At 35.2% G+C, this 25,582-nt stretch overlaps 1 protein-coding gene across 6 annotated transcripts in view; it reads left to right on the top strand.

Annotated features, from left to right (window-relative positions):
- Nucleotides 1-25,534, top strand: part of ftz-f1 (ftz transcription factor 1) — a 72,405-nt gene extending 46,871 nt beyond the window's left edge. For 2 of the 6 annotated variants that reach the window (XM_053767631.2, XM_053767629.2), the window contains 7 exons: nucleotides 12,086-12,708; nucleotides 15,801-16,059; nucleotides 16,223-16,323; nucleotides 17,318-17,460; nucleotides 17,868-17,927; nucleotides 19,490-19,539; nucleotides 20,475-25,534. In XM_053767631.2, the coding sequence (XP_053623606.1) occupies nucleotides 12,086-12,708; nucleotides 15,801-16,059; nucleotides 16,223-16,323; nucleotides 17,318-17,460; nucleotides 17,868-17,927; nucleotides 19,490-19,538 (1,235 nt within the window). In that variant the 3' untranslated portion in view covers nucleotide 19,539; nucleotides 20,475-25,534. The remainder of the gene's footprint in view (nucleotides 1-12,085; nucleotides 12,709-15,800; nucleotides 16,060-16,222; nucleotides 16,324-17,317; nucleotides 17,461-17,867; nucleotides 17,928-19,489; nucleotides 19,540-20,474) is intronic. The other 4 variants (XM_053767635.2, XM_053767634.2, XM_053767633.2 and 1 more) reach the window with 3 other exon arrangements.
- Nucleotides 25,535-25,582: the final 48 nt, after the last annotated feature.

Raw genomic sequence — 25,582 nt, 5'->3', positions numbered from 1 at the left:
GAAAAAGTCACTTCTGTAGTAAACTAATACCTACGCTTCACACTTCGTTAATTGCAATTTCTGAAAACGAGTACATTTACCTAACAAAATTAGCTAACGATTACTGTGATAGGTACCGCTGGCTCGTAACACTTAGTAGTATTTGATGTCCCAACTCTTGTTTCAAAATTCTTATCGATGTACATTTATGAGTTTAGAATGATTCAAAGAATGCTGATTATGTTACGAATAAAATAAATCTGTTAGTGTTGTAAATATCTGACCCCTACGAATGGTGAAAACTAACATGACGTTCTTATTTACCAACCCGATACAAACATGAGATAAGGGTGAGAAGAAGAGAAAATAATATTTGTGATGAGAAAGCCGATAACTTTCCTAAAATAATGCCTTTGAATGGCAAGAGACATCCTTCTTCTACAACAACATGAAGAAAACAGATTTCAAAGAAGATAACAACAAAGAGGAAGCCGGATAAATCTGTAATGCACAAAGTTTATTGGATAATGAAAATTAAGAATGAAAGCATCACATAGAGGTAAAATATGTAACTAACTAATAATAGAGGTACAAAGAAAAATAAACTATAGTATCCACTTCTTACGTTATTAGAATGACAAAGTTTTCAATGGCAATCATATAAGTAGGTCTGAATATTATATAGACATTAAATGAGAACATAACATCTACAAGGGTGTAAGGTCAGGTAATTTTTTTGATTAAAGTCACACTTGTAGTTAGATGATCGCACAGGGCGGAGTTTCAAGCGCTGATCGTTCTAAATTTAAAACGCGCGACCACAGAGCGCCCTGACCTACTTGTAAGCGGGGCCGCGATGCGGCGCGCGCGCTGCCTGTTTGTGCGTGCATATACGCAACGCGAGGTTGCCGCTGTGTGCGTTGCTCGCCATTCCGTGTTTCGCCAGATGCTGAACTGTGATGTTTGCAACATCTAATATTCTGAAATTTCAATAAACAAAGCATCCTCTAGAAACAAAGCACCCTCGAACTATTTTACACCATTCGATTCTAATAGCGCAAATATTAAAATGTTTAACGATAAAATAAATACGTAATATTTTGTTTCAATTTCTTATCGAATGTGTTATTGCTAACACTGGTTATTTGGTTCACTATACGTGCGTTAACTGTCTTTACAGTGGTTAACATCCCGACCTCAAAATTTGATACATGTAAGGCAAGGCAAGAAAAAGTTTCGAAGAAAAAGAGATTTACAATACTGTATCAGAAGTTTAATGTGCATTTAACACAAAGGCCATGAAACTTTAAAGACAAACAACAGACATTAACAATGAGCATATGCCAGATGACACAATTCACACAAATCGCTGGCTGACCTGAATAGCGCGGTTGCGAGAGCCACGCACCGCCTGCCGACCTGCCGCTGCCGCGAGCCTTGTGCAATACTACCACCAGAACTACTCTGCTGCTTAGGCAGTAAACTAGTATTCAATGGTATGAGTTTAACTTCATAATAGGCAGAGTATGCTTACCGTAGTACTTTACTCTTTTAATATCTTTGTATTACCTCTCAGTACAAATTAATCTATGTGACTTACAGGTCAGACACATGCCTAAATTTTATTCTTACAAGTAGATAAATCTTTTTCTTAGCCTGTTCCTAATAATTGGGGTCGGCCTTTCTCGTCCTCAGGCGTAGATAATTAACTTATTAAATGACAAAGATTACCTATAACAAAATTATACATGCCAACATAATGTGAATGACAATGACATCAATTATGTAGGATACGAAACGCATGAGTTATGACATACGTATAATTATGTTAAAAAGAAATGACAGCAAATTTATAACAATTTTGCTGACAAGCCAAGCGTTTTATTTTACAAAATGAGAACAATACCTAAATAATGGATATTTACTGAGCACTTCAAAACATCCAAGCAAAATTGCCGATGTCGACTTGCGCAAGGTCTTTTGCTTCAGTTAGTGCAACACAAATCGGTCTTGTTCAAGTTATGACTACAGATTTGTGCAAATAATGAAAGAACATCAAAGATGATGTGCTTTCATTATTATTTTCAATGACATTTCATTATGCAGCCCTAATGATATCTGAGTTTAAATATCATTGAAAAAGATTCAAGTGGGGGGTTGTAAATCGGGTGTGCGCTGGCGACTGTGGTGCAGGTTTCGTCACCACTACCGCCAACGGTGGGGTGCGCACTGCGCTGCGCAAGCGGTGTTGTTTCACAAGACTCCTCGCTCGACCTGTCGCAACAGACTACCCAAATGTGACCTGAACACGTATCGCGTTACAACTGTGTATGCGTGCCACGTTGCCTATGGTATAGACTATGTCGTCATGTTACCAAATTACGTCCATCATGTAACTCAACAGATGAAATGTATTGGTTGCTCAATGCTACATATTTACTTTAAAATTATCTTTATCTCAAAATTATTCATAAGCTAAACTGTAAATATATCAACTAGACTAGCCATTACTAAGATCCTTACAAATTTATCTTTCATTCTCACAATTTTTGGATTTATGTTTTTAAATATTGTCTGAATATATTTATGTATATAAATAGCATGAGAAATCTAGCGAGCGGAAAACAAACTTGAGAATCGCGAGGAATATGAAAATACTAATTAGTTCCGCTTTTTTAGGCAAACGGTACTAGTAGCGCTAGCAATGCCGACGACGACTCAGTGTTTTGTCCCTTCACAATCACCAAATGATTATTTCACTTTTGTAGATCAAGTCACATCTTATGGTATCTATGTTTAAAATATAATAATTATTAAAAAAATGAATTCTCAGTTTGCCATTTAGTTTATTCATGTTTTTCATATGCTAAATCTTGAATTTGTAGATGAAAGATTAATTTAACATGCGACTGTGAACACAACCTACTTTTTTAACTGTGTTGTCCTACAACACAGTTAAAAAAGTAGGTTACACGTATTATGTGTGAACCTGTTTAAGATCTTCACACAAATAATATGATGTACATACCACCTATACGTGTGTATAACTATAACTCTATAGCTAGATATTAATTAAGAAATTAAGGTTTCTAAAACTTTTTTTTTTCTGAGTTGCTTAATTTTGCTTCACACTTAGGTTACCTATAGAAACGAATAAGGTAACGTAACATTTACCTACCTAGATACATTTTAATAACAGAATTATTACTATTTAATGAAAATTGACAATAGCGTGGTTACATACAAATATAAATGGAAATTAAAAATATATAAAAAATATAATCACATAGAACCAGTGATAGCAATAACTCACTCGTTAAAAAAATGGGACATGAACAATTTTCTTCATAGGATTGCATTTACAATTGGACTGGACTAAATGGAATTAATTAATTTAAATTAGAATATGCTGATGTGGATGATTTAATTAGGATTTCCATTTTTTGTGCATCTCACGTCGTTTCATTTTTGCATACACGTATTGCACCAACGTGATTGGCTGCAATTTTTTTACACAGGTGACAAAAATTATAGAATTATTAAGTGCAACTCGATATTAGCAAAATTTTCCGTAAAATTATTATGTAAATATTTATAAAGATAAAAGGGCGGTGGTGTAATGGACGACATGGGCGACGATGACAGCTAGTATAAAAATAAATATTATGAGATACCTACCACAAACGGGGAAACAAGCTGTCTATGACAGAAGCCCAACATGGAATTCACCATGCTGCCCCTGGGAGAGAATACTTATTGCATAAGATTCCGACCAGCCAGATTCTAATTGGACAACATTTAAACAAAACTTTTTAATTTTATGAGTCGATTTTTTAGCCAAGCGAATTTTTTTAGGTCATATTAACTGCTTATTTAGGTTTTATTAAGGGATTAATCGTAAATACAAAGGTTTTTAATTTGTATAGCCTACAATAATGACATTGCTTGTTCAAGCATAATTTTAAAGAGAACACGAGTCATGTTGGGTCAGTGTTAGGAAGCACAGGGCCGCGGGCAACATAGCGACAGATGTTGGAGAACAAACAATAAAAACGCGCGCCAGCCGACTATTTCGGCGCACTGCCTTGACCTGAATCGAGTGTTTCGACAGAGCGGCCTCGCACACCGGGCCTTTCTATTTTTTAGGTATTACCTGTCGTATTATTACTACAGTCCTACAAGCCGCCATCTTGGAAGGATTTTGGTGCGCAGGCGCAGGCGCTTCAGTCGGGCCGCAGTCACGCCCTGCTACTACGAGAACCGGTTCCAGTACGTAAAACTATACTAGGGGTCGCTAGCGATCGAAAAGCAATAACTTGTCTTCACTACAATTTTGAGTACACACTACAACCATTAACCAAAAATGAAACAATTGTATAATAGATACCAAAAGGAACCTTTGCGTTTTATTACTAAGTACTAAATGAAAGTAGTCTAATAAGAATCTAGTCAGAATCTTGAGAATGACAATACATTAAGTACTTTAGACGTGAGATCTTGACATAGTTAGCTGGATCATCGCAGGTGATGATTTATCTCTGTTGTGTAACGATTTGACTGAGCTACTAGTATCTGGGCGTGCGATCGAGTGCGTGCGGGCGGTCGGTCGGTCGCACTCGGTCGGCTCCGGCAACGCTCGGTTTGCGGGGCGGAGGGGGCGGGACGTCAGCCTTGACCAAGTTTCACTGCTCGTCGTCAGTACAAGGAGCGATCCCCACCTCTTCCCGTCCTTTCGGTCGGTAGCTGTACATTACTAGGTATGTTTTGATCTCGTTGACACCATTACTTAATTTTACGACCCTGATGCGGTTTGCAAGGCCGTATATTCATATAACATAGATCCAGTGACCATATTTGAAATTTAAGCGGGCCAAAATTCAAACATCTTTCCGATTAGACGACCTATTAGAAGATAGGTACATAATACCGCTCCGCAACCTCATTACCAAGGTCGACCTTGACCCATCTCTCATCACAAGTGGGACATAGCCACAAATAGCATAAGAATGCGAGGTGAACACGTACGTTTGAGTTTATTTCTGCACACCAGCTGTTTGTCACCGAGACTTATGTTTTTGATTTGTAAAAATGACCTTGACCTTGATCTAGTTTAGTCGTGCAACAAACAACTGACCTCGTTTACCGCATTATCGGCTATTATCGACTGTTCATTACATTATATTAACATTAAGTGATTGCTGAATTAGTGTTCTTGAATTAGTGTTCTTTTTATATTTTCAATGGTTGTCTCCAGCGTTGAAAAATATTTTTAAGAAACCTAAGCATAAAGCCCATGTTACATTGAATTGACTAAAACTGCTGCAAATCAAATCTATGTAAAATCGATAAAAAATCTATCATATTCTAAAAGAAATCAAAATTAAATTGAAATTTAAAATTAAAATAATTTCTTCAAAATTTATTACGAGCAGTTAAAGTTATTACATGAGGTCCTTAGAATTTGTTTATACTCGATTTTTTTAAAATTAAACCTACATGTAGGTAGGTACCTAGGTAGTTGTAAAATGGAAAGCGAGTAGCTCCCGTCTGCTTTTACTATTACTGTAATGTAATGAAAATATTTTAAGCAGGAACTGGCCGAAGTTTATATTGAATACTGAATCTTTGGTTGCATATCGCAGTTGTTTTACATATCATTCCCAAAGCGTGTTTTACATATCAATTTCAGCTACTTGACCTTTCACCCACTCATGTGGGGTCGACACAACACAGAATGTTAACTTTAGCTCCGTCGCTTGCCATTTCACTTAAGGCTTCCTTCCGATTCATACTTTATTCAACGCAATCATATGCAAGTTTATTTCATTGAACTGTTGTACTGGTATTACATAAAAACAAAGGTTTTATAATAATGTATTCGCCGGCCACGGCAAACCGGTTCGGAAGTGTGCCAGGGGACAAAGCTTGAACCCGATTGATTACGTAGGTATGTTGATGACCCACACGTGTGTACATTTCTATAGAGTTAATGTGTTTTGTGGATCTAGGCTTCGACCAGACAACGTACAGCCGAAACTATTGGGCGTAGGAAGCTGAAATTTGACATGTATGTGTAGGTTCCCTGGGGAGTGTAGGTGAGCACTAAGAGAGGATTTTTTGAAATTCTATTCTATACCGTTAAAGTTAGTGCCTTAAATATCTTAGTTGGTTACATCAAATAAATGAATACGCTTTCAGAATTTACTGAAAATTAACCCTCAACCCCTTCAAAATGGGCGTGAAAACAAATTTCAAGATAAAAAGCTGAACAAACAACAATAATAAAAACAAATGTTAGGTAAGAGGAAGAAGAAAATATAATAAGGCATTATCAATTTTTTGAAAATTGCATCTCTAGGGGTCTCTATGTAGTTGTGAAAATGTATATTAGACTTTATTATTTTTCAAGAGAGATCCATAAAATGTTTGATTTAAGTTTGTGGTTAATAAAAAAACGGGACGTAATACGTCGTGGAAAAATAGGATGGCACGCGTTGCAAAAAGTAGGATTGCGAGACTTAGTGCGAAATGGGCGTAGTGTTAAACGCGGCAGGACATATTGTGAAAAACGAAATGAGACAGTAACAACAACAACAACAACAAACGGAAGGAAGCGGGAAGCGGGATTGGACAAGTTGTGGGACAAGACACGTAGCGGGAAACAGGAAATTGAACTACAGATGAGAAAAATTACGAATTTAAAGCACATATGTTTAATAAGTCTTATAGAATGCGCGATAAAAGAATGACCGAGATTTTACTATGAATTTCACGTAGGCGAAGCCGTGGGCTAAAGCTAGTCCTTACTAATATTATAAAAGCGAAAGAAGTTATGTTTAGAAAGTTTGTTAAGTTTAACTCTTTACGCTTTATTTACTGAATCAATCTTCTTGAAATTTTGCGTACATGTATTTTGAAATACGGAGAAGGACATAGGGTACCTTTCATACAGAAAAAATAAATGGTGGGTGCCGGCGAGCAAAGCCGCGGGCAATAGCTAGTATAATTATAAATAGAAATGTAGTCACCACATATTTGTGTAGTTATAGTTTCTTTTACTGAAATTGTATTAATCAGTATTGTTATTGTTTCAATTTCTTTTTAGTTTCATCGACCAACTAAACAATGGACATTAAGTAGAATCCGATTGAACTTCGATCCAATCCGATTGAAATTTTCAAGTTGAAAATTTATTTTTGTTAAATGCAAGAGACTAATTTTACATTTTAATTAGACTTTCAATTGGAGCAGTATATTCACCCGAATATATGTACGGGCGAATAGCCGGATAATGAAAAATATGCAGAAATGAATAAACATCTTAAGGCGATACGATATCTTAACTTAAGCTAAATTATTTCATTTGACAATCAGGTTTTTAGCTAAAATTTGTTAATAATATTAGGGGTCCGAGCTATATCCTACTCAAAGGGTTTTTAATATTGATGTAAAGTGAAAATTTTTCTCACTCAAATCTCCAAAAATATATATATATCTGTGTTAAACACATAATTTGTGAAGTTCTTTAGCGAAGGTATAATTTTAGCGATGATGCTATTGCCTGGCTACAGATTAAACACATTCATTCGAACTAGTGTTTCATCGAAAACATAGAAAATAGTTAAAAATGTACATAATATAAACAAGATACTCTACAAAGAAATTAAACATGTTACCTACTCACTTTAATAGTGATGCGATGACGTCAGTACTAAACACTGCTATGGCTTCCGTTTATTTACGCCAATCTGTCGGTTACAGCTCGTTGAAAGTGATGTGAAAATAAATTATATTGTAATTCTATAATGTAAAAGCTGGAATAAGATGTAATGTAATGTGAGGCACTTACAGAATAAAATAATTCCTACATACATTTTATCGTACGCAGCCGTATGGAAATTGAAGACCGTGAAGATTGACCGTGTCTTAGAATAGAATAAAAAAATCAAAAATCAAATCATTTATTTAGAAATTAGACCTTCACAGGCACTTTTTCATGTCATATTCTAAATTAAATGATGTTTACCAAAGCTACAAACTACTAGCATTTCGGAACGACCTCTGTTGAGAAGAAATGCCGAAAGAAACTCATTCAAACAGTATTGGTCCCTATTATGCCAGAAGGGCTTACAATTTTTAAAATATAAATTGATGTATGTTTTTTATCAGTAATATATGTAAGTACACAATAAAGTACATGGTGTACGGATGAAAGGAAAAAAAATTATATACATATATTTATTTACTGGACATGTAATATACTAAAATTTTACAAACATAATATAATAAAATTTTGTATTATGTTCAAACTAAACCATATTTTAAAAGCTTTTATTTAACTTGTATATTATATACGGTCAAGCAAACGTGGCCTTAAGTAGGGTATAATGATCAGAAGATCTCCTTATAGAAGAGCTAGACTTTTTTGAAGGCAAAGGACTTTTAGCAATGATGCGTTGAGTGAGATGAACAGACTCGGAAACCTAGTCAGCAATAACTAAAAATTAAATTAAAAGAAAAACTTTTATTGAAATGCTCTAAAAAGGAAAAAATAAAATTTTCCTTTAAAATTTTAAAATTATAACCTCATTATACATAATTTATATGATCATAAAAGCTTGTTGCGAGGATTACTTGCGTAAATAAACTAGTACCTATTTGAGTAAAATACTTATAGGTACTTACGCAAATCTTAAAATTGTTTCGACAAAAAAAATCTAAGACTAAGTAACCACGACTTTGGACCAATAGACCTTTCGTGCATCAAGCGATTTTAAATCCGATACGCTCGCAGTCTTTATTGAATGAAGCCTTTTCACGAAGCCCTGTAAGTCTGTCTTTATGGCAGAAAGCAGAGTGTTGTTCATTATATTATGGTATTTAAATCTGTCCAGAAAATTGGAAGTGCGGCAATATTGCAACCGGCAGGAGAACATTATATAAAAATTGTCCTTTCAAACGCCAAAATTCATTTTGAACCTACTAATAAAATACCTCCTCTAGTGTATTATAAAAAATACTAACTTGAGGTTTTGTCGAAACTTAAAATTTTGCATCTATGTATGAAAGTTATAAAAATTTAATGCAGTAACGAAACAAACGGCATATTCCACTGATAGATAGGACCTGGCTAAAGAGTACCTACCGTCTGAGATACTTTTTTATACGTGTATAGACCAACCTAACCTTAGTTACATTGAAATTTATTTCTACCTTTTATTCCACAAAGAACACCTACTACAGCCTAGTACCTAGCTACTGGGATTTATGTATTTTACTTTTATGTCAAGATATCGTTAAAAATCATTAAAACATTTATTGATAAAAATATCGTTAGTACCAAAAACCATTTAACCCTTTGTACATACATGTATAGTTTTAGTTAATAATAATACTAGCTTTTTAAATATAATATCCGCTTATCGATCGACATATCCGCTCGACACAGCGCAGAACCAATAGAAATATTTCACAGGTCATCGAAATAAATAATATTTATTTCTATGGTCAACTAATTCGAAACAGAAAATTAGTTTAATCTTAAAATGACATTCTTTAAAAATAGGTGTTGCGAATTTTTGATTTTGAAAATTTCATCCCCGAGGAGACGTTAGGAGTTAGGCATAGTAGCAATAGTTAGCAAAAAATAGTAAAATGTTGTCCACACAACATTTTACTATTTTTTGCTTACATCAGGCGGCCCCCGCCCAGATTCCTCGTATATGGCTCAAAAAGAACTCTACCTAGAAATATGAAATTAAGCAGGATGGTAGCTAGAAAACACCTCTTAAGAAAATTTTCGTAATTTTCGAAGTCAAGATAACTTGAAATTTTAGTTATTAACTGGTGATTAACAAAATATAATAATGCAATAACTAGATTTTGATAATTACATCTTAAGGGGAATGATGTAGGGGTGGGAATTTATGCAAAACTTTATTATTTTTGAAGAGAGGTCCATGAAATATTCGGCAAGCGTTACGGGAAGAGGGGACACGTAGCGGGAAGGACAAGTTTCGGAAACGGGAAATTGAACTTAAAGATGATAAAAATACGAATTCGAATCATAGTAATAAATATATTTTGTCAGTCTTAGAATTCGCGATAAAATAATAACTGGAATTTAACTACAATTCCTGAAATTCACGCGTGCGAAGCGGCGGGAAAAAGCTAGTATATATGTATTAAGCATATATAGTTACAAGTACTATCTATATATACCAAAACAGTCACAGTGAAATAACAAATAATTAGGACACCGCTTATGAACTTAAAAATGGTCGTAGATTGATTGCATTAAGTACTTAATGCAATAATACTTAATATATTATTGCATAGTGTACCCGGTCGAGGTTCGTTTCCTAAAGAATGGGAACAGATTTGAAATTTGGAATTCAGCCAAAATCGTAAAGAAAGAATGGTCGCGTGCGTTATGTTATGAGGCCGCTGCCCTATATTTCCAGAGCGATGTTATTGATTATGTATTAAAGAAGAAATTACTTTTAATACATACGAAAGTTATGTAAAATTATGAAATTGTTTAACACTACAACTACAAATCCATACTTCCACACTTTATAATTATAAAAAATAAATGAAAAAAGCCGAACTGAATGAAAATATTTGAATGAAATAAAAAAAATATTAAAGTGCATTCTGAGCTGTTTCACAAATCTGTATGTACTCATATCATTTGTGTAAGGTAAACTATAAACGTAGCTTATTTATTCGCCCCGTCGTCGTCGTCGGTACAAAAGGCAGATATCTCCTCGTTTCGTTTCGGCTAAGACAGTATGTCGCCACGTTTGTTTGGGAAGGCCTCTGGCTTTCCCTCCAGTTTCCCGTCCTCGTCGCTGAATATGTGTGGGACGGTAAAGTGTGTGGCCAATACATAGCCATTTGCATAGACGAATTTGTATGTCAATCGGGTCCTAATGACACAGCTTCCACAAATATTATAGGTATAACAGCGATCAACAAAGACCTGGAAGCTGGTGTGTTTTTCAGCTTCTTTCATATTTCGCAACCATATGGCCGTATAGATTGCATATTGGAATTAACATATTATAACATATATGATAACATACCGCATCTGAGCATAAACGGTAATAAGTTAGAAAGAGTGTTCAAATTTCAATATCTGGGTCATGTTTTGACTCCCGACCTTAAGGACAATGAAAATATTGAGAGGGAACGGAGAGCGTTGTCAGTGAGAGCAAACATGCTGGCTCGCAGCTTTGCTCGTGCGCGTTGTTCGCGGGAGGTTAAAATTACACTGTTTAGAGCCTTCCTTACAAAGATGTGCTCTTTCTATATGTGCAGCCTGTAGGCTAACTATACTCAGAAAGCTTACGGCGCTTTCCGAGTACAGTATAATAAGGCATTTAGGGTGCTGCTGCGGCTGCCACGCTTCTGTAGTGCATCAGGGATGTTTGCCGAAGCAGGTGTGGACTGCTTTTATGCAACAATGCGTAAACAGTTTTATGCAACAGTGCGGGCGAGCGGTAGCATCGTCCTAAAAATGATAGCTGACAGGCTATGACTATGTCAGTCATTCATGTGCCATTTCGGAGGGATTGGTGCAGGAATGGCCCCTTTAAAAAAAACTATTTTGTCCTGGTTTCTTGAAATTTTGGAGATATATTTTGACTGCCATACGAAACGCAGGCAGTGCAGTGACTCTTCACTACTGGTTGACTTAAAGTAAGCTGTTATCAGGTCCACTCATTCGCATGTCTCGAGTTTTGTGAACATTTATTTTGAATCTTGCAACTAGAGTCTATAAGTCGTCCAGCTTAATTTTACAATTCGATATGCACAAATCCTGGATATGGTTAGATGGTGGATCCCATAAAGGATGAATGTAAAACTGTTTTTGTAATGAAATTGAGATTTCAACTTTATGAAAATTCAACATTATGGATATTGTATATTATGGGATGTCAACGTTATGTGAATTAAATTTCTGTTACTAAAAGGTTTACCCATGTGCAAACCATTGGAGATACATGTATCTCAAAGATTTTTCTATATGTGATGGGCAAATCATCAAGTACTCCAACAGTTTGTGTGCTTAATAATAATTTCCTCTGTTTTTTTGTTTCAGCTGTGAGAGCAGACCGCATGCGAGGAGGTCGCAACAAGTTCGGTCCCATGTATAAACGCGATCGAGCCCGCAAGCTGCAGATGATGCGGCAGAGGCAGATTGCAGTACAGACATTGCGCGGCTCTCTCGGCGACGGTGGTTTGGTACTCGGCTTTACATCGCCGTATGCCGCCGTACCTGTCAAACAAGAGATCCAGATACCGCAAGTGTCGTCGTTGACATCCTCGCCGGAATCATCGCCAGGACCGGCGCTCCTGGCGCAGCAGCCACAAGCACTACAGCCACCTCCGCCACCAACCCACGATAAGTGGGAGGCCCGCTCGCCGCATTCCGCGTCACCAGATGGGTTTACATTCGACGCCCCTGCCACCACAGCCGCCACCCCATCCAGCACTGCAGAACCGACCAGTACAGAAACCCTCCGACTCTCTCCAATGATCCGCGAATTTGTGCAAACGATCGATGACCGCGAGTGGCAAAATTCGCTCTTCGGACTCTTACAGAGCCAGACCTACAATCAGTGTGAGGTCGATCTATTCGAATTAATGTGTAAAGTGCTGGACCAAAACCTTTTCTCGCAAGTGGACTGGGCGCGAAACACCGTGTTCTTTAAGTATTTAAAGGTGAATTTCCAGATAAGTATGCAAATCCTGATCCTGATCCCGAAACCCATTCCTGGTGTACACCAAATTGCTGGCGAACATTACGCATTGCGTTGCGCTGCGAGTTTATATTTTCAGAGTAGATAATTATAAGGCTTTGCGAATTTATTTTTGTAGAAATAGATCTGTGCGTGTTGACAGTACCTATATATTGTTGTGTGAGTATGGGAGCGTGTGACGCAGCGGGCGCCGCGTTGCCGCTCGCAATCGCAATCGATACACCGCGCCGCCCGCGCCGCGCCGTTCCAACTGGGTCAAGTTCCCACGACAAGCGTGTCGACTGTCGTTGCCGTCGTGTTTTTATGGACACTACACGTTAATAAATTATAAATTAACGAAATAAAAATATAAAGTATGGTACGATAAAATCATGAACGTAAGGCACGAGCACAAAATAGTTTAATGTAAGTTTTTAGTTAATACTTACATTAACTAAAAACTTACATTAAACTATTTTAAGAGATATTTCTCAATACGCGTGTTTGCAATTTTTTGAAGTACAGAAATAGATTGCATAGTTTTAGGTCAGTCAATTACGAGCTCCTCGCGAGAGTTTAATCAATCAACAAGAGTCAATCGACCGACTAGGAACGGGAGCAGAGACGATCTCAGTGTGGTCGTCGTACGCTTACGCAAGACCCGCAACCGGTCACGTGGGCGGGCGTCGTTGCCACATCGCTCTTAACGTCTATCTCTCTCTCGCGGATAGCCTCCTCCGCTTCGCAACTAGCAATTTTTGTTTGTGCTAAAATGACGCCGCATATACATAGTTCTATTCTCTGAATTAGGTTAGGACAAATAAGATAGGTACATGATTTTCCCGTCGTTTTCCATTGTTGCCTGAAACTATTAATCTAAAAAAACGAGTTCACAAAAACGTAAAAAAATCATAAAAATAGATTGATGGGATGGGATAGATATATTAAATTTAGGGTATTTAACAAATGTAAATATAGTAATGAAATATAATAAATGACAGTTTATCCTGCAAGATGTTGACGACTTACGCTTTCTCCAGACGGATATGATATAACGGTTCGCCTTACGGGGCGGCAACGCTGCACTTTCGTCGGCGCACTTGACACACTGCCCGTGGCCGAGTTGCCGCGAGAAAGCACTTTTTACCGCGCAGCGTAACCGCCGTAACGCAGACGTAACGAGTTATGCGCTCTTTCTACGCTTTCTCTTACATAATGTTACCAGGTACGATTAGTCATACAGCACGATGAACTTGAGCGGTTGATGACGCTCTTTTTATCATATTCATATAGCACACGTGGTTTCATGGACCGCAGTGCATATCGATGCATCAAAGGCAGTTTATAGCTACTTCATACGTTCTTAGAGTTTCAACGTTTCTTTACATCGATAAATTGTGTAAACCCTGAAGTTTGATAATGACAAATGTAGATTTACTTTTGACTTCGGTACATATATCACATGTCTAATTAGTTTTGTTCCCAATTTATAATGGTCTATTTTATAGTTCACCTCTCATAAATTCCTCTAGTTGAGATTAGAAATGAGTTTTTAATTAAAGTTATAGCTTTCTACGCTGTTGGTACAATATGATAATCGGACTGAATCCGAATAAAACAACCGAATAAACCTGAGGAACGAACTATTAGAGGTATACAGTCTCAGAGCCACAACAACGTTCAAAATCCGCTTTCAGTTGTTGGCGGTTTCGTCGCTTGTCTTTATCCTCAATTATTTTTGCATATCGTCTTTTGAAATCAAACTATTTGAATTATATAATTAATAATTTTCGGGAATACTTCGTCCAGTTTTTAATATAGGAAGAAATTATTAATAATAAGTATAGAAGAAATTCATATATTCTATCAAGACCTTACCTATACTTAGTAAAGAGCAACGCGACTTTGACCTACTTCGCGCGGTATCTACCTAGCACCGAGGAGAACTCGAAGCAAGATGGCCGCCCGAAGGGAATGCTACACGACGTTTCCGTCGTAAAAGGTCGCATATTTCACAGTCACTCCGCTCCTATGCTTTAGCATCTTGAAAATAGAAGCTCTTTCTGTGCCTTACGCGAGACTTTGGGGCCAGTTTATATTTTATTATTAGGATTGATGTTCATGTCCGTAACGTTTTATGTACTTAGTAATGACAATCAACTGACTTCCATCGATAAAATCAAATGTAAAAGAATGAAAGATCTGTTGACAATGTAATTTCAGTAAGTATAATTCTAAATTTACTTTTTAACCTTTTTTAAGTTTAGAAATGTCGCGACAAAAAATATGTATAGATATTAACATTACTTACTTTTCTTTTTTGGCGGCATCGTTTAGTTACGTACGTAATATAGGAATTATCGGATATCTTTTAAAAAAAATTGATTGCGTTAGATGTCAAAAGTTAAATACCCTAGTACTTAACATTGTTCGTTAAATACATACGTACAAATACAAACAGTATGAAATTGCGTCCTGAAAGTTTGATTCTATTGATACAACATCAATATTATGCCAATTTGGCCGATTGGGCCGATCTCGATTCATCGTGTTGAGCAAGCAGTATGCGGTGTAGCAATACTCCAAGCTCTAAAATTTAGTTGTAACATTTCGTAAACGGCAAATTTAACGCGCTCGCGCACCGCCCCGTATTTACTAATGCAACTCGGTAAAATGTAGGTCATGAAACGACACTGTCGTGGTCACACCTTGGCAGATAGCATTTCGTTTAAAGATAGTGTCGCGTATTCGAGATTAATTCACAATATATAGATTTATTAAAAGTAAATTACTAAGTACTACTAGGTAAACCGACTGCAATCCCAGGTCACATGCTCAATGCCACACAACAAATATCAGACCCCTTGTTATGCCGTCAAAATTTTTATTCAGTTTTTGGAGTAAGAGAGCAGTATATTTACCAGACGAAAGGATGCCCTATGCGAATTGTTTAAAAATACTGTTGTAACTGCTTCCTTACTCCAGTTAAAGCGACGGCAAAGTTCCTTTAGAAAGACTAAATTTCTCAATCGATTTGTTCTACGCGTGTAGAAATGTTGATTTTCTTTGTTTCAGGTTGACGATCAAATGAAGTTACTGCAACACTCGTGGTCGGATATGCTGGTCTTAGACCACCTTCACCAGAGAATGCACAATGGGCTGCCAGATGAAACTACACTTCATAACGGACAGAAGTTCGATTTATTATGCCTTGGGTTGCTGGGCGTCCCGACTTTGGCAGATCATTTCAATGAGCTGCAGCACAAGCTATCGGAGCTAAAGTTTGATGTTCCCGACTACATCTGCGTTAAATTCTTGCTTCTACTAAATCCTGGTCAGTATATTTTTCTCTGAACTTTTTATTTTATAATGCGAATGCTTTGTGATTATTTATACTGTTTTCGATGTTTTATATGTTGAAATTATTATGATGTTTAAACAGGTTATAACAACGTTTATTCATATGTTTGTTTTGAAGAGTTATCTTGGGGTTTCAGAGGTGAGGGGCATCGTAAACGTCAAGTGCGTCCGAGACGGTTACCAGACAGTACAAGCTGCTTTACTTGACTACACACTCACCTGTTACCCTACGATACAGGTATGTATTCTGTAATTAGTTATTTACTTTGAATTTCAATTTCTCTGAATCGTTTAATTAATTCGTACGTCATTTGCCGGACAAACAAACCGGAACCAATGAACATACGTTCTGAATAATACCCAAGTATTACAACGCAAACAATGAGATTGCAATCGATCAACTAGAACAATCCTCAAATATTACTAGCTTTTGCCCGCGGCTTCGCCCGCGTGAATTTCATAGCAAAATCTCAGTAATGTTTTTATCGCGTACTCTGTAAGCTGCGTGTCTCGCAAACTTATCCAATCCCGCTTCCTGCTATGTAATGTAAAGTAGATATCCCGTACCGTTTTCTACATATTGTGCCATCATGTTTTTTGCAATATGTCCCGTCCCGTTTCCCACAAGTGTCTCCTTCCCATTTCCCGCTCCGACTCCCACTCCCGCTTTCTGCAACGCGTGCCGCGTCCCATTTTCCATGACGTTTTACGTCCCGGTTTTTTATTAACCACAAACGTCGTTAGCGTTCGTTTCGTTAGCGCTTTTATTTCTGATTTCTTTATAAATGTTCTTTATAATTATAATTGTTGGACCCCCTCATTTTCCGGTATGAAATGTCTATAAGATGTTAACCCGGGATTCTGAGGCATTTTTGATTCAAAGTTTTTCAATTATCCTACGGGAACCTGACCATTTACCCGGATGAAATAAATGTATCTAAGATGTTATAAGGTATATAGGGTACCTACCTACCAAATTTCAAGCAAATTGGTCTAGTAGATGTCGAGAAAAAAAATTCCAAAACTATATTTTCGTCATCTATATCAGTAACTAAGTATATTCCATGAAGAATTTTAAAATAATATCCAATGTACAAATTTGGCTTTTCTTCAATATTATTATATGTATTGACAATGTTTACTAAGATGCTTGAACATGGAAATATTGTTTATTCCTACAACAATGGCACCTTTAGTCATTAACTGACCAATTTGGTGTTAACCATTTTCAGGATAAATTCGGCAAATTAGTGCAAGTGGTGCCCGAGATCCACGCACTAGCGGCCCGGGGTGAAGAACATCTATACCAGCGGCATTGTGCTGGGCAAGCGCCTACACAGACTCTTCTCATGGAAATGTTGCATGCCAAACGAAAGTAAGTACTTACTTCTTCCACTAATTGTGACGTTGAACTAATTTACGGCCGAATATTTTATTTTCATTTCAACATATATTCATAAAATAATTTGTAATTTTATGTACGCATTTTGTACTCGTATGTTCTCAGTATTACAATTGTATTTATCTATTTTTACCCAAGTGTGTCATTAAGCTCTAATTTCAGTCTGGTACTTTTCAATGTTACAATAATTAATGTAATTGGATATTAATTTGCTCAAAAATTAATATCCAATTCAAAAATTTATTCAATTTTTTTTCTTGCTTTAGAGGAATTATAACAAAAATATATAATTAGAAACCGAGCGGGCAATATATATATATATATATATATATACATATTTACATCATAAGGGAATGATGGATGACTATGTCTCGTTCTAGGCCGATCGGAGGTGAAATGGTTAACCGGAGTGCTGAGCACACGTCGACTCTAGACCGATTGTACGTTATCCTCTATGTGACATTATCATCATATTTCCTCATTACTCATCAAACGACTAGAGTTGCCAGTGAATATATATTACCGTAAATATTCTAATAATGTATAATTGAAGTGAAAGTTGAAACTGGCAGTAATAATATGAATTAATTAAATTTATGTGTATCACACATTATTATCGGTACTTTAAATTTCTGGCAACTCTAAGAAACATTGCACTGATTCTATGTATTGCGGCTTAACATTTATTTGCTTTTGTATTTTCATATTATTTGCAGGATTTTTACTAAAATAGTAACCTTGAAATATAAATATTCTAATATGTATATCCAAACAAAATTGATAATATCGAACATCTAAAATATTTATAAAAATAACAATGCTTTAAAAAATACTGACAGTATGAATGGGACGGACAAGGCATGGAAATTTTTAAAAATGTCCAATATGAAGTTATGATAGAACACATACGTACACGTGAATCTTGCTACTGTTATGCCTGAATTTATATACCTTGATTGATTTATTGGAGTTCATGGGAAAGTCCTGCCATGTCATCATAAGGAGGTACGATTAGTATGGTGCATTTGGGAAAGTTATTTTCAATCAACATAATAGTAAACATTTGACTACTCACAAAATTATTCTAATATTTATGAACACATACGTACACGTGAATCTTGCTACTGTTTAGCCTGAATTCCAACTCCAATAAATCAGTCAAGGTATATAATACCTTATAATACCTTAAGGTATTATATACCTTGACTGATTTATTGGAGTTCATGGGAAAGTCCTGCCATGTCATCATAAGGAGGTACGATTAGTATGGTGCATTGGGGAAAGTTATTTTCAATCAACATAATAGTAAACATTGGACTAATCACAAATTTATTCTAATATTAAGAATAAGGATATTTTGAGATAGACACATTCTTAAGCCGAGGGACATTTTGGGAGAAAATAGATTTGAACGGTACATGGTTATCTATAGTGTGACCAAATGTATATTAATTAGGTGACGTTCAAATCTCGCGTACTGCATGAAGTGGATTTTTTATAAATTATGAATATTATTGTGTATTTACATTTATATATTTTTATTATCGGGATATATTTTTATTATTTATATTGGGCTTTATTATTGGGAATTTATAAAAAATACTTTTCCTAATGAAAATAATAAATTTCCTTACCAAACTATTATTGCTCATAATTATGAACATAGCTAAAGAATAAAACAAATTATTTAAGATAAGAGATTCCATTGACTTAGCCATTAAATACGAATAAACATTTATGTGTAACATCTAATTAAATTTTTTGTAAAAAATAATTTAATATATATAATATCAACTAATATTTTTTGTAACTATAGGACTTGTTAGCTTATTATAATTTTTTGATTCATTCGAGTGCCATGTAAATATTGTCAAGGTCACACAAAGTTGATAAGCTTTATTTGTTGTTAGTAATAGTATGCGATCTACATAAATACTATTTGAACGAAATGCATAGATACAGTAACTACCTCAATGCTGAGAGTGTAATCTGTGTGTGGCAGGTGCGGTTTCCTGCCAAGCGACACGATTGAGCCGCATTCACCAATCTAGAGTAAGCATTAACATAAGTGTTGTATTGAGACCACAATATGCAAGTTGCACAATATAATAAGTATTAAACAATTCTGTTGCACTTCATCTTGCAATCAGCACTTCTACCTGAGCAGTTCGACAGGTAATCTACGAGTACTTAACCCATCTTCATGAATGCGGCTAAATCATTAACTTTCATTTTCAGATGTACCTACTTACGTTAAATCTATTTCTCTGAGCTGAAACTGTATATCATCTGGATATTATAGGTTTTATTGAAAATTTTAATAAAAACAAAGAAACAATAACAAGTTATCTGATATCAAATAAAGTATCATTGAACTCAAAAAACGAAAAATAAAAAGTAGGGGAGTATTGAAATTTAAACATAAAAATAACTATTCTTCACAGACGGTCGCTTATATGTCTTTATATTGATATGGGCTAATTTATTTTACGCGTTGTAAAGGTTCATTATATCGCTTGTGTATAAAAAATATGATCGCAAATTGCAGTAATAGGTTAATAAAATATCGGTAAATTCATTAACGTGCAGAACTATAGATACTGAAGCAGGGTCATAGAGAATATAACAATCATTCATCTATAATATCCAATATATGTTTCCCATTGATATTATTTAATTATTGTATGCTTTACATTTAATAAAATCTGTACATATATATTATATATACATTTACATATATATTATATAATATTTTACTACTTACTAATATCGAATGTTTTCGAAAAAATTGCGGTGTTATTTTCATTTTAGTATTATAAATTATCTTTTAACGAAACTAACATGAAATTAATTTTCTCTTTATGAGTGTATACAGATTTCTTTATCACTTTAAAAATTAACTGATAAACGTAGTGTGCCATATATCTGTATTGACTATTTCCTTGTAAAATGCAAATAAAATGCGTGTTGTCGATTTCTTTTTTCAGATCTTGAATGACCAGTGAATGTTTTCAATGAGTAGAAGAAAGAAAACGCGCGAAGCGCCCCTATATCGCATCATTGGAATGTTATACAAACTTTACTTATAAATTAGCTTAAGTTTTACTTGGTGTGTGATTAAATTTTATAAGTTATTGCGCCAAGCGCCGGCCGGTGCCGCGCGTGCCTAGTCCGAATACAGATAAAACAAATATTTATCTACCTAATATCTGTAACATAAATATACATATACATGATATACTATACACCAGTCTTGTGTAGCTACGGTTAATTTATTTAGCAATCTATATTATTTTACATCAAAATTAAGTACATATAAACTAAGAATTCATTAATCCGGTGCGTAAGCGAAGATAAATATTATTACATATTTTAGGAAAGCGTCTGTGATTATAAACGAAGAAATTTGTGGAAGAAACCGTTATTAATTTTAGTTGAGACGAACATTTACGTATAATGATTAGTTTTACTAGTGTCTGTGCTTGCGATGCCACCATACTATCGTGACGGCGTCGCAAACGCGTCGTCTGGCGTCGGCTTTTTTAATTTGTCGTTACTTATTACATTTCTTGTTCATTTAACTAGTAAAGTATTTTACAGTCGAAAGTTTATATGGAATATCTTGTACACTATCTGAGTTACAAGAATGCTTTTATGCTTTAATATCCCTGGGATGTATGTGATCCGTTCGATTCTTGTGGCATCAATGTCTTACAATGTATTGACGCACTTAGAATATGATATTTGCTTGAGTGTATCAGATTTTAATGAAAGTTAACGTATTAAAATTATAAAATATACTTAATTCTTTAATTGACTATCATCTTATTATAGTCTTTAAAAATTTACAGTTGTTCTCTAAAATGTTTATCTAAATGTTGTAAAACATTTAAATTTTTATTGGCCATACCAGTACAAATGTAACTATGATCCTTGTAAATAACATAACTATTAGCACGTTTACAATCATATAAATCTACTTATATTGTAATTATTATGTAATATATCTCTCAACATAAATGCACGAAGCCTTAAAAATCATAGATTTTTAAATAAATGTGGGTACTAGCATCTATCGGCCTATGGCCGAGACAGATGATGTATTTTTATAAAACATATTGTTCTTTATTAACATATATAATATGTTAACTGAAAGTACATGATTTCGTATTTTTCTAACATAATTAAATATAGTTCGTAAACAAGCGTAAAGATCAACTTTTAAAGTGGGAAAATTATGTATACATGAATACTAAAAATAATGTTATCGTTGTCTGTAGATGCATAATGACGTTGAAAATTTAATTTGAAAACGTTTTATTTTTGCAATTTTACGTCAATTTGGAAGTGGAGAGAAGTTCATGGTACAATCCCATTATGGCATCATATTAAATATAAAAAATTATATCAACGAAATGAAATTTCATACAAGAAATGCGAGCAGGACAAGCGCAAGGCTGTACCAGACGCTCCTCTAAACTTGCTGCGAGACGTATGATTTAGTTTATCAGAAATTGTGATCGATGTTTTGTGTTGTAAACTAAATGTTTATAATTAATACAATTAATTGAACGTTATTTTAGAGTTGTGCACCAAGTGCGAATGTATAGAGGGCCGCATCAACGAGTAGAAGATATTATTATGAGTGATGTATATTTCCATTATTTATCTAAGCGGCTTTTCTCTAGGCTATTATGTTATATATAAATATGGCACCGATTTTTGTCTAATACCGTCCAGTGAACACATAATAATTATGTCTTGACATAAACAATATTTTTATATTTTTTGTGATTCAATTGCAATTTGAAACAACTTTCGACCCTAGCTAAATTTAATTGACGCGCTATAGACGTAAATATCAGTAGGAAGACACGATAATAGAATTGGAAGTGAAGTAGCGTTGTATAGCAAAGCAACAACTATCTCGAACAAAGTTCCTCATAATATCGTTGTGGTAAAATTTATAAAGTATACATTATAAACAGGTTTTATTTAATGAGCACAATCTGAATGAATGATTTTATAAAAATATACAAAAAGTGAGAGTTGTCACGTTCTCAAATTTTGCCGTATTTATCTAATATAACATACCTACTACTACTGTAATATCTCAAGTACTTCTAAATTGACGACCACTTAAATTATATGTAAATAGTCGCATATAAGATCGGTTAAAAATCCCACACTTTGTTAATTCTGAAACATATTTATGGAATATATATAGGTGCATATATTACGCGAAGCTGTGGCATTGAATGTGAATAGTACGTGCAGCATTACTTGCATGAACTAATACCGCAAATTTATATTTATTTCGCTTTTTTGTCTCTTTCATTTCTATTACACCACACCAGGAATCACAGGTAAATTAAGAAACCCACAGCTTCGCAATTGAGACGTTTTATTGAAGGCAAAGCTGATCTGTGATGGTATGACATAGTTAGGTACATTAGGCTGTGTGAGTCTTTATTGTCCATACTAAGAGGCACAACGATAGTGACCATGTCATAATCTTTCCAAAGCAGCTTTAAATAGGTTTTTTTGATCCAGTTTTTGTTTTGGTGCCGTATTAGAAATAAATATAAAACATTATCTTTTGTGCGACACTAATCTCTTCAGCATAAGTTCACAGCCGATATACCTCCACCTTTGATTCTTTTTATTAGTCATGTGCATTTTAATTACCGAACGGACGTTACCATTTATTCATCAAATTAGTTTGTTTTCTATTAACATAGTATTATTTTCATATCAGATAGTTATCATTTTACACATCTCCAATAAAAAGAATCATATATTTGCCTCGAAGTAATGACTACACATTTATGTATGTATGCATAATATTAGTATATATATATCAAACAAATTATATTCAGGGTATCAGATATAAAGTATAGTACATATGTAACGAACGACCGTACCTTTAAGTATACGGTCACGAAATTAATGTAAACATTATTATTATTATTCTTATTTTTATCTGTATTAACCCACAAAATGATATATGTAGTCGTTCCTGTGTGAAGATAGGTCACGAGGTTGTGGACTGTTTGCACGGTCTCTGTTATCAATACTATTAGTACATTAATATAAAATGTTGTGCAAAGTTTTCAATGGCTGACAGATTCTGTGTAGAGTAGCCCATGGTTACGGCGCCGTGTGCCATTAGTTAAGTGTTTGTACAGGGTCAAGTACAACGCCAGTTCAGCGCGAGATAAACACCTTTCTTTATTAGACAATAAACGTTTTATAAAGGTGCCAGAGTACGTGATTGCCTTCCTTTTTTATTTTGATTTATTTCAATAATTTGCGTGTTTTAAACAATCAGTAATCATTATCATTTTAAGTATTTAATTGATTTCAAATATTATAAATCTATCTCTAATCCCTACTATTTACGTCTAAGGTTAGGTTGTAATATACAGCGTAATGTTGTATGTTAGTGTTTGTGTAAGTAAATCTATATTTATGAGTATAAATGATAAGTATTTCTAATTATTACGATACACAATGAGTGTTCTATGTAAATGTACATTTTGAGTTCAACTAGGTTGTAAGTAAGTGATGAGTAGGTGATATAACATCTGCGTGTAAGGGGCGCGCGGGCCGTGGCGGCTCTCCGGGTTGGATTGTATCCAATAACAGCTTCAAGTAGCGTGTGTACATAGATGTACAGGTTGAAGGATGGTTGTTGAGTCGACACTGCCCGCCGCCGGCGCCTAGGCCACTGTTACTTCGCTCAGATTCGCCCGCGCAATGTCTCGATTGGTATCGTCATCGTCATCGTCATCCTTTGTTGAGACGGTATCGGCGAGGTCGGTAACTGGGTGGTAGGGGAGGGTATGTACGCGTCGCACACATTCCAAAATAATTTTATTCGTAACGCCAAGTGACGCGCGACGACGAACGCGTTACAATTTGTAAGTTAACCACTTTGTTGTTCATTAACGATAAGTTAGGTTTAATCTCAGTCGATGTTCTTTAACTTTAGTATGTGTATAGTGTTCGGTTAAGTATATGTGAGGATGTGAATTTGAGCGAATCGACAGGTCTCAGCCTGAAAGGTTCTTTATAGATGTAAAACTAAGTACCTAAACGATTATTTCTGTTGCACCTAACTTTATTTTGCGAACCGTGTTAGATATATTTTATTAATTGTACATATAGGTAGGGCGAGGTATACAGTGTTTTCATTCAATCTTAAATGGTTATTGTTGAATCTGAAATGTGGGGCTGGCAAAATACCAATGCAATGATGCATTTGCTGTTGATAAATAAATTGTTTATCTGATACCATAGATGTACTAATGTGTTTCTATTGTTAGAGGGAGGCTGGGGCGAAATGGACCCCGCGGAACGCGACCCTCGCATCTCGGTCCGCTGACCGGCATCTTATTGTAAATGTAATTCATAAGTACACCTGATAAGTTAGCCACGAAGGCTTGTTTTGTGAGGCTGCTTCTATTTTAACTGAATCCGAGAAGAGAGCAATCGCGATAAATACGCTACATCACCGCTTACATCACTAATTGTAATTATAACGAGCAATTCGTGCGCTGAACACTCGTTGACAATTTTTGTTATTACGATAGCTTAACTGTAGTTTGTAAACAAAATATGAATCTTAAACGGCATTTTAATGATAGAAATTGTCAACTGTAAATTGATTCTCTTACAGTAAAAATTGTACATCACTAATACTAATAGTCTGCGTTCAGTTAGAGTAAAGCAACCGAAATTATTTACCACAGCTACATTTTTACCGTGTCATTACCTCACATTGTCTCTTATACATATATAGTTATTGTTGTCGCTAAATCTTTACTTATTTTTATTGTCAATATTGTTTAGAGGTGTCATTAAGTTAATACCGTACACAAGGATCTATTTTAGTTGGCAACATAGATACAAGTATGGCGGTGTCATCATCAGTGTATTTATTTTCAAGGTAAATATTGTGAGACGCACGAACGCCGCGGCGGCGGGCGCGGTGCGGGCTCGTCGCCGCTCGTTATTGTAGAAATAAATGATATTTTCGTTTAAATAATTGCGTCTTTATTTGTGTACTGAATGCGTACATACTCCTTTGCAG

This window comes from Plodia interpunctella, chromosome Z, assembly GCF_027563975.2.
Source record: "Plodia interpunctella isolate USDA-ARS_2022_Savannah chromosome Z, ilPloInte3.2, whole genome shotgun sequence".
Taxonomy (NCBI): Eukaryota; Metazoa; Arthropoda; class Insecta; order Lepidoptera; family Pyralidae; genus Plodia; species Plodia interpunctella.
The sequence above is the reverse complement of the archived record's forward strand: the minus strand, read 5'-3'. Positions and strand labels throughout refer to the sequence as shown.